An 11,388-nucleotide genomic window follows, 5' to 3' on the forward strand; every position below is an offset into this window, starting at 1 on the left:
CCGTGAGTCGAAAAAATCTTTTTCAAATGTTCGATAACATCAAAGGATGTAGTGGAGTGGTGAAGACATGACACTTCAATAAAATGCGAAAAATAGTCGACCACAATCAAATGCTGTTTGTTCTGCCATTGGAACAAATCACAGCCAACCTTCTACTAAGGATAGTCCAGCAAACTCGAAGGCATGAGAGGTTCTGGGCTGTAAACACGGTGTTGGCTGCAAGCAGAACATTTGGTTACAAAACTGGCAAGGTCATCATTCATACCAGGCCACCATATACAAGATCTAGCCAGGGATCTACACTCTACCGCTAACCGCGTAGGGTAGGTGCGGGACCCATGGAACAAATTTTTTATTTGTTAATAACGGCTCCACATAAATACGTCTTCCATTTTTTCATAGTTTGTAGATCCAGAGACTTACGAGGTATTATGCAAAAATTATTGAAATGTTACAATCAGGTATTGAGGTATTCGAAATTTTATCAATGTTGTTGGTTGTCACATGGGTCCCATACCTATGGGACAGTGTTATGGGATCGATGGGACATATCTAAAACTGCACCAAGGAAGTACAAAAAAATGATTTTAAGAACTGAAATTGGTTTATTTACATTAAAAGTGAAAAATCAACATAAAACTTAAAGGTCAAGTTCTTTTGTCATTGTTCGTAAGCAATTGCAGTATCCATGTGTAGATTGTTTATAGAGAGAAATAACTTTATTTGCCAATCAGATTCTATAATAGCACGATACACAATAAGCTTACATCACAATAACAAACAGTTCATGAACATAGAGAGGAACGCATTAGTACGCTCAGTGTTGACAAATTCAATCTGATTAACCAGGAGCAGCAAAAGACCATTTGGTCGTCTAGTCAGCTGCTCCCAACTGGTCATTAAGGAAGACACAAATGGATTGAAGAAAGCACTCGAATTGGCTAATGGCATTAAACAATAAACGGCAGTAAGTCAATGTTTGATATAGTCAACTTAAACAGCGTAATTGTTTGTAGAGGTAGGCTAAGTTGCTTTTCATGGGAACTGGTTTGTCGTCGTTTTTAAATAATGTAATTTTAGTTCATTACTGAAGGCTTTGACGATGGAAAGTGTGCGAATTTCGTGTGGGATTTCATTCCATACTTTTGGATCTTGCACTTTGAGGCTAGAGCTTGACTTCTTCGTTTCAACTCTTGGCAAAAAAATACTTATTCTGTTGAGAAGATCTTGTGTTATGGTAGTGTATTTCTCTTTGAGTTTGGAAGTATCCAGTAAAGATTGTTCACTTTTGTACTTAAACATAGTTTTTGCAATTTCATGTTTATAGATGAGGTTTACAGGTAGTACACAACACTTCTGATAGAGCGGAGCTGCTGTAGTTGTTCGTTCGCTAAATGGTATGGCTCGTATGATTCTGTTTTGCAAAACCAATATTCGAGTTAATTGTTTTTTTGAAGTTGAACCCCAACTGACGATTCCATGGCTAATAATAGTATGGGCCATTGCAGTGTAAAGGCTCAGTAACACTTTTCTGTTCAGGTATTTTCTTATTTTGAAAAAAGTTCCAGAAATTTTTTTAAGTCTTTGGCATATGTCATCAATATGCACTTTCCAGTTTAAATTCTCGTCAATGTTAATTCCGAGGTACTTTGCAGAATTTGTTCTATAAATAATGTCATTTGCGTTAATTTGTATTTTAAATTGTTCATAATCAAAACTCTTGGTTTGATGCTCCTCTAATAGTAAGAATGATGACTTAGTGTAATTTAAGGTTAGTTTGTTCGCTTTGAACCAGTCATTAATATGCAGCATTTCTTTGTTTACTTTCTCTTGAACAGCTTCCAATGTTTTACCTGAGGTAAAAAGAACTGTGTCGTCTGCATACAGACGTCTTCATACATACTATACAGACGAAATATTCACTGAGAAACGTAGAATGCCGCTTAGGCATGTTGAAGAAACTGGTTGTGACAAGGATAATTTTTTTACTATGCATTGTTTGAAAAAACAAAACTGTTTTTGATGTTTCGCGACCTCTCCAAAAAACTTATTTCCCAGTAATTGTCATCATCTGGACCATTGCATATCTTTCCAATAAAATGTTTTCGCTTGCCATTTCGGCCTGTAGCATGAAGTTTGCAATCACAAAATCACCAACATGCACTTCTAAGACTGACTCTTCACAAACCGATTCTAACGAGTCAGTATGCATTTCACTGGAATCATCCTCAGAATCCCTGAGCTTCACTTCCTCTTCTGAGCTAGACGATAAATCACTAATAAGTCTTCGTCTAGGAAAAAATCGTTGCTTTTGCGGTTGTCTTGGCTTAGCTTTCGAAAAAGAGCGAACAGCTTCTAACAACGTGATATCAGATTGTGGTGTTGAAGAGCAAGGGTTGACGCTGGTGGGGTATTCACTTGGAACATCTAATGGCTCAGTATCGGGCAATACAGTAACTTATGCGTGAAAGTGAGTGGCAAATCTTTTTGTGAAGAATTTTCTGCACTGATGCCGGTTGAAGGGCTACCAATTTGCTCAGTCATTGTGGATGGCAAAAATCTTCTTCGGTGAAGACTTCACTGTTAAAAGGATAAATACCTGTGCACCTAAAAGCAGACGTAACATTCTCAGGAGTGAATAATTTCATCACAGCGTTGGAAACAATTCTGCCACGTAATATATAGTTAGCCATTGCCCTGGGTGTGCTGTGTGCCGTTAACCGCACATTTTACGACAAAATTGTTTAAATGATCCAAAAACTCCAACCTCCAACGGCTGCAGCTTGTGGCTGCAATGCGGGGAAATGTAAGTAATGACATCCCATTTTCCCGAGCAAGATCTATCATTTCAAGTGATATATGACTTGAATGATTATTATCCATGATGACCACTCCTAGATTTTCTTTTCAAACACTCATGCACGAAATGAAGTGACGTAAGACGGTAGGAAAACAATCAGACTTCATCCAACCGCTACGATTGGCCAATTCCCGACTTCCCGGTGGTGCTCCACGTACCATTTCTTTTTTTAAATTGCCCTAGGAAAGAGGAAAGCCGGGGAAATATAAGCGCCAATGGCATTAATACAGCAACAAACGGTGACGTTCACACCCCGTTCAGCAGATCGAATTGGGCCAACTTGTCTGCTGTAGGCTACTAGTTTGGCACAAAACTTGTCTGGAGCTAGGTACAGTATTAACTCCAGTTTCATCCAAATTCCAAATATTAACAGCAGAAATTTTTTCTCCGTCAAACAAAGTTTTCAGATTTTCAAAAAACAGTTTTACGTTACATGGGTTGAAGGACATCGTTTTTTGCTAAACTAATTGGCTCAGTTTTCCTTAAACTGATCCCATCAACTCGTTTACGGAAACCACGGAGCCAATCTTTGCAAGCCTTTTCATTATTTTTCTACGACTCTGGAGTCTGGAATTGTTTTTTTTAACAACTGCAAAATCATAGGCCAGACGTTTTGCTTGCGATTTGTCAAGACCATAGAATGTCTTGGCCGAATCGACAAGTACCTTTTCAAGTTTTTCTCTTCCTCGGTGGTGAAAATCTGTAAAACAAGCAATTGAATATTTAATAACAATAGCCTGCGGTCAGTGTTGGGCGCGATAACTCATTTTTTAGTTAAGCGATAACGATAATCTATAACCGAAAAATGCCTAAAGCGATAAACGATAAATCAAAAAAAAGTTAAGCGATAACGATAAAATTATCTCCAATAATGTCCGATAACGATAATTTTTTTTATCTTGATTAGCGCTGCCCCATCCCATGCAGCACGAACTGTTTTCATCAACATGACGAAAAATCGAACATAATATACTGTAAGTGTAAAGGGACAAAACTTTTTGTAAGTTATGCATGAATAGAATCGCAACAGCGGCAGTGGGTATCGAATCTTCAACCTCTTGATCCAGAATCAAACCACTGAAGTAACCGCCGTGCTTATTATACCTTCAGACATGGACTTTTAAATAGTAGCATCTGGACTGGAAACTAACTGGACAACATGAGGCCAAACAGTTGGTACAACAGTGGGCCAACAGTGGGCCAACAGCCAAGTAACTAACCCTGTTGGCCCACTGTTGGCCAACTGTTGTACCAACTGTTTGGCCTCATGTTGTCCAGTTAGTTTCCAGTCCAGGTGCTACTATTTAGAAGTCCATGCTTCAGATACCAGTTGGATGCTTTTATCAATTGAGTTACACTGCCGCTTACGTGCAGTAGGCAAAATAATTAAATCAAATGAAAATACCATAAAAATTCCAAACTTTGTATTTTGCTTTCTGCTTAAAGGGCTGTTTACAGCAAAGTCAGCAATAATCAAAAAAATTCCAAAAAACTCAAAATGCTTGAAAATTTATCAGTAATCTTAAGCGTTATTAGTAGTAAAAATGTGCATACTGTGAAATCCATCAAGCTTGTCAAATTAATCGTATTAGAACAATAACATAATTATCGTAATTTAGGCCTACTGATAATTTCAGATAATTTTTTTTGTTTTCTTTGTGAACACTATCATTAAAGCAATGGCAGAACGCGGAGTTGTTGAGATAAGAATTACAATATAGGCACTGTATTAGTGGAAATAAAAATATTTCATTGAGGTAGGCTATGTCGCATAGGTAGCCTAAATGGGAAAAGTTATAGGCTATTGTATTTAGCATAATTTTACCACGCAACTCGATGCGCCTATTGTCATGCAAAAACTACTACAAGATGCAAAAAATGTGATGTCAAATGCTTCAAGCAATATCATATTCCGCAATGACTTGTTTCAGTGATGTGTTACTTTGAATTGTTGCATGCATTGCAATTTGCAACTCTAAAAATTATTGTGTTGTCAGGGCCGTCGCTACAGGGGGTATGCCCCCTCCCCTGACAACGACCTGTGCACACACACTTCAGGCACTGAAGAAGAACTGGTTTCAATTTTGGTTTCATTAACAAGGTGGCTAGTAAAAATATTACTTTTCATGGCCTTTCCATTTGTGTGTTGATTCGAAATAAAATTTATCGGCGATAATCAAATATTGCCTTTGGCGATAACGATAAATGATAACTGAAAAAATAATTGAGCGATAAGCGATAAAAATTTATCGCCGATAATGCCCATCACTGCCTGCGGTAATGAATCGTGACAGCATCAATCAGTAAATTTGTTAGCTACAGGCCTATTCTACACGAAAGTACAATTTGTGAAAAAAATTTGCGAAGAACAAGATTAGGCCATTAGTTAATTTATGATGCTGCAACTAGCAATGCATAGGCTATACTATATTACTATAGCCTAAAGCTCACTTGAATTGTGACAGCAGATAACTTGAAAACCCTTTCATCTTTTGATGAAGATTTGCAATAACGGTAGAGTAGATTTGGGTACCGTATAGGCTGCCATACAAATTAGCAGCACTTCTTATGGTTAATTTCCCTTCTTTTATATCAGATACAGCATCATTAAGTGTACTTTCAGAAAACAAACCTCTTTCAGACTTTCTTTTCTTAAATGTAAGCATATTTCTAAAAAATACAAATTAAAGAGCCTATAAGGGAGCGATAGGACAACTTGTCCCATCGATCCCGCAACCAGCCATTTTGAGAGAAATTCTTCTGCTGTCCATACTGTTGACATCTCCATTGAAACTCCATTAGTGTCACCAACCTTGCTTCTTGCATCACTGATTTAAAACAACTTTATTGTCAATCATTGTTATTTGCGATATTTTCTGCAGATTTTTTTTAATCCTATAGCTAAAATTTACTTAGGGTACTTAAAATTAATATTTTGCCGCCATTGTTTACACAGTTGAGCTAAATCTTTTTCCTTTCACGTGCGCAACCTGAGATACTTATCTCGTGTCCAAAATCAATATTGCCAAAAATTATTCACTAGGGGGCAAGATATCGCGCTGTCCTTTCAGTCCCATTGGTCCCGCACTTTCCCTACTTTTTCAATATAAGCTGCTAAATCTCTTTCCATGACATCAGTAAAGACTTGTTTGTGGTTTGAGTATCCCATCTTTACTTTAGAAGCATCAGCTCCAGTTTCATTACGTTCTTCATATATCTACGAAAAGTTTCTTTGTCTACACAAGGGAAAGGTCAGTTGTGTAGTTCAATATTCGAGTGAATATACTGTAAGTAGCTTTACCAGGAAATTAAAACTTTTCTTAGCACAATTGAAAGCTGGCGAAATTGTACATTTTCGTAGTCTATCTGAAAGAGCTCAAGCCAGGTCTGTAAACTATTAAAAGTATGTTAAGTTACGTGAAGATTTGCTAGAAGAATTTGCGGTCAGATTTTCTGACTTCAAAAAGATTTAAATTGAATTAAAATTTTTCAGTGACCCATTTTCATTTCAGTGTGCTAAAGCGCCACCCGAATTCCCACTTGAACTGCGAAGTCGAGAAAGTTTAAAAGCTTTCCACAGAGAACACACTTTCCCTTTATTTTATAAAGAATTGCATTCATGTAGTGAATTTATTAAATTGGTTAATTTGTCCAGAAAGTTATTGTTTATGTGAGGCAGCACATATTGTTGCGAGCAGTTATTTCTATCCATGAAAAACATCAAAACTGCAGAAAGAAACAGACTGACCGACAAACACTTAAGCAAACATCCTAAGAAACAAGACAACGTCCTTTAATGCAAATGTTGATAGGGTAAGAGGGGGTGAATTGGCCATTTTTTTGCAGCATGCTACCTTATGTACGCTATGTCATTCCAAATGACTTCATGCAGAGTTTTTTAGTAGTATGCACAAGAGGCCTCATCTTAAAAACGTTGGTTTATGATCTCGCACATTTTTTGATGAAAAATTTCCGTTATAAAGTTTGATAGTCGTCGTTTTAAAGCAAATTTTATTGGGGGTGAATTGGCCATCTTCCTGTTTTAATACTAAAAAAAACTTGCAACTGTACAAAAAAACAAATAATTTTGTGTACTAACAAAGCAACATATGTTCAATGCAAATGAAGCAAATAAATGGTAAAACAAGGCCTGGAAAGGTCTTTCTAAGCAAGTTACAATTTTCATCAAAGTTTAATCCAATTATTCACAGTTATAACAACGATCGACTCCAAAACAGCTCTCACATGACCAGGAACTGCAATCAGGACACTGTAACCAATCTTCACCTTTATCCGATGTGTAATAGTCGGTCCCACACGTGCAGCAAGCCCACTGCTTTGGTTTGTCAGCACCTTTTTTTAGATCTTTTTGAAGTTGCTAGAGATGCTGCTAGCTTTGTTTTCTTTGCATCTCTAGATGTTGATGGCACTGATTGTGTGGATGACCTAGAAGATTTAAAACTCAATCGCACTTTTAGATTTTGCTTTTTAGCATGAAGAAGTTTGACTGCAGATGCTTGGTGAGGCTTAATATGCGTCAGATTAATAGATTTCCTAGGACTTTTGAACACACTACGAATAGATGCTGGTGTTGTACTGCATGATGGCGATGACGAATTATCTTTGCTTGATCCAGCTGGTGATGATGAATTAACTCGTTTTGATCCAGCAGCTGCTGGTGATGTATCTTGCGCTGAAAAAAACACGTGAGATTTGGAATATTCCTCATCTGGGACAGCATCTTTATTCAGTGGATACAATCCACAGTAGGCAAAAGAGTCGACAATAAGACCTCTTTTAATCACCATGTCTTTCCACACAAAAAAGAACAACTGGACAAAATCGGTCCTTGCAAGAGCTGAGCTGTTGCTGGTCCTCAGAAATTCTGCCACCGCTTTTGCCCAAAGATTCTTCAACGTTTTGTTGAAGTGAGTATCCAGCGGTTGCAATCGATGGGAAGTATGTGGAGGCAAGCAAACCATGTCTATACCATTATCCATACAGTATTCGATAGCCTCCATTGAGAAATGAGAGCTGTGCCCATCCAAAAGAAGAATGCATTTCTTTCCTGGAATCTTAATTCGTTTACTTTGGAAATGAACTAAGAAATTCAGGAACACATCGGAATCTATGTAACCTGATTTCGTTGAAGTACAAGAAATGCCTTGATCTTTCAAAAGATCTCGGACTTCCTCTGATGGTGCTTTTCTCTTAAAAATTAAGAAAGGAGGCAAGCATTCTCCCGAGGCACTAACTGCTGGAATGACTGTTGTTAAACTCCCCCGTTCTCCCACTTGGATGGAATGCACAGCTCGTGATCCTTTCGTAGCAATGACTCGATTAGAATTGCTTGGTACAGAAGATAAACCTGTTTCATCAATGTTATAAATTACCTGAGGGTATTCTTTAATGCTGTTGCAGGTGTAAATGTCATCCAGGTCACTGTAAAATTCTGTCACTCTCTTTTTGTTGAAAGCATGTGCACGTGAAATGCTTAAACCTTCTGGTCTGCGAATTGAAAGAAATGGGTGCCTTTTTTTGAATGAGAACCACCAATCTCTAGAGCACATTTTGTTAGTTTGCCAGTTGTTTGGCACTTTTCCCGGTAGTAATCCGCGTCGATTCAGTTTGCAAGCATATTCATACGACAACTGCAGAAACCTTTCAATACTTAAAGGGAAGCCTCGATTTTCCATGTACTGCAACCGTGGTACCATCTCGTCTTCTTGCATAGCTGAGAAAATAGTTGCTCCACCAGGAAGTCGTGATGTTCCAGGATTTCGGAGATGATTGGATAGCGTTTTTCCTGGAATTCCATACACCCTTGATGCAGAACTTGGAGTTTGATCTCCACATTGAATGACCAAAATAGCAGCTTCAAGAGCACTTGAATCGTAGTTACCATACTTGTTTTTCGATTTGTAGGTGCGCGGCATGTCTAAAATTACAGAAATATGCAATTTATGTGTTATACAAATCACAAGATCACCAAGTTATTTGATGACTAACTACTTCCATAATCAGTATAAACCAGTGTTTCCCAAACTTTTTTTAATAGCGCCCCCCTGGATAACGAACAGAGTATGAAACGCCCCCTCGACAAAAAAAAGTAAAACTAAAGTAGTTTTCCATTCATTACAACTTAAAGTCCAACTCTAATGAGACAGATGAGGTTGGTACAATGTCATCAGCCTCTTGATATCGGGTTCCCGTTTGGATAGGAACAATCTTAAGTTTCCCCGTCTAACTTTGTCAAGACGGTTTCTTTTGTTATCCAGAAGCATTGTCATGGCACTGCAAGCACGCTCCACCAAGTATAGGCTGAGAAAGGCTATGATTAAAAGTTTGACCCGATTCCACACGTGAGGGTATTTTTCTTTGATTTGGTTCTGTAGCCACAACGATTGATGCGAGATATTGAACTTCGGTTTGAGTGTGTCGTGTAATTTGCGTTGTATGCTGCAGTAGAAACTCTTGCCGCGTTCCACGCATAATGCCTTTGGCCAACGCAACTGTTCAGTTGGCGCTCCCACTCTGTTTACTTGCTTGTTATGTTGAGGTGCGGTTCAGGTTGATAATCTTATTGTCTGAAGTACTAAGCTTAATGCATTTGTTTATATTTATTTAGATGTTCCATTTAGTTTGTTAAAGCTAATATAAGCTTGCGTAATAAAGTATGTATTAGTTCACGACAATTTAACAAACTAATTGAAGATGGATAGCAAGTTTATAAAGCCCAGTTTGTTCAGCGCTGATCCCAACTCTAGTCAAGCTAGTAAAGAGTGGAAACATTGGCATCGAACAATCGAACATTCGCGAATTTTCTTGCAGCATTTCCAGCTGAACCAGAGATCAGTGATGACGATAAACTGCGATGTTTGATCGCCCACGTTAATAAGGATGTTTACGATTACATCAGTGAATGTAATACTTATGAACTTGCAATAAGAACTTTAGAAAGATTATACGTGAAACCAAATAATCTCATATTTGCCAGACATTTGCTAATGACGTGCAAACAACAGGCTGAACAGTCATTAGATGATTACGTATTAAACTTGAAGCGGCTATCTCGAGATTGCAATTATAAAGCCGTAACCGCGGAAGTTTGCCGCAATGAAGCGATTCGTGACGCTTTTATATCAGGGATATTGTCTGCATCAATACGTCAAAGACTCTTGGAAAATATTAGAGAAGAGACCATAACCCTCGATGCTATTTTTAATCAAGCTCGCTCATTAGATATTGCTCAGAAAAATTCTGATGCCTTTCTAGTTTCAAATCAACAGCAAACCTACTGCCAAGAAAACACATCAACATTTGCCAACACGATACAGTGTTCTCAGAGAGAATCAGCTGAACAAGAGATTTCTTTGCGTGAAAGACTTCCGTTAAATGAAAGTTGTGCTGCAGCTGACTTGAAGAAAAAATGCTCCCACTGTGGGTGTCCTGACAATCATGGAAGAGAAAGATGCCCTGCGAAGAACAGTAAGTGCTATAAGTGTGGTTATCTTGGTCACTATGCAAGAGAGTGTCGTTCTCGTAGAAAACGAATTTCACAAAATCCGTCTAGTGCTTCTTTATTCTCCTTACATTCTGCTCCAAATAAAGTTAACTACACTGTGTGTATTAATGGTGTTACTGCAAGAGCACTTGTGGACACGGGTTCTACCCTAAGTCATGTGAGCAAACATTTTGCTTTGAAGAATGCAATTCCTATCGAACCGGAGTTTAATGAAATTGGTTTGGCCGTGAATAAAAAAACTTCACAAAGCGATGGATTTTCTACCGTTAAAGTTTACTTTCAAAGACGTGAATACGATAAAGTGAAACTTATCGTGCTTGATAATTTGCTAACGGACGTTATTCTGGGGCAAGACTTCTTGGCTCAGCATAAGCACGTAAAAATTAACTTTGGAGGTAGCGAAGCTCCTTTGTATCTGGGGGCACTAAAATGCGTGAAAACGGATATTTGTCCAAGATTGTTTCAACATTTATCGCCCAACTGTAAGCCAATTGTGACTAAGTCCAGAAAGCAGTCTGCTGCTAACGAAAGGTTTATAACTGAAACTATACAAAAAGATCTTCAGCAAGGTGTAATTGAGTCAAGCACTGCACCATGGCGAGCTCAAGTCCTTGTGGTATCTGGAGAAAATCACAGGAAAAGAATGTGCATTGATTACAGTCAAACTATCAATAAGTTTACGTTGTTAGACGGATATCCATTGCCTAACATGCAAAATTTGGTCAACAAGATTGCTCACTATTCTTTTTTTAGCACATTGGATCTGAAAAGTGCATACCATCAAGTTGAAATTCCTGTAGAAGATCGGCCTTATACAGCGTTTGAAGCCAATGGTAGATTGTATCAAAGCAAAAGACTATCGTTTGGATTAACAAATGCTGTACCTTGGTTTCAAAGAATTGTTGACAATATCATCGAGAGCAATGATTGTAAAGGCACATTTGCTTATTTGGACAATATTACCGTGTGTGGTAAGACAAAGGAAGAACATGATGAAAACCTT

The 11,388-nt window shown here is 38.0% G+C and overlaps 1 protein-coding gene across 1 annotated transcript; it reads right to left on the reverse strand.

Moving 5' to 3' along the window:
• Positions 1-7,206: 7,206 nt before the first annotated feature.
• Positions 7,207-8,796, reverse strand: LOC145773745 (uncharacterized). The gene has a single exon (XM_082584880.1). It carries the CDS (start codon positions 8,794-8,796, stop codon positions 7,207-7,209), a length of 1,590 nt encoding a protein of 529 aa, XP_082441006.1.
• Between the last annotated feature and the right edge of the window lie 2,592 nt (positions 8,797-11,388).

This window comes from Aplidium turbinatum, chromosome 7 (genome assembly GCF_918807975.1).
Source record: "Aplidium turbinatum chromosome 7, kaAplTurb1.1, whole genome shotgun sequence".
In the NCBI taxonomy this organism is placed as follows: Eukaryota; Metazoa; Chordata; class Ascidiacea; order Aplousobranchia; family Polyclinidae; genus Aplidium; species Aplidium turbinatum.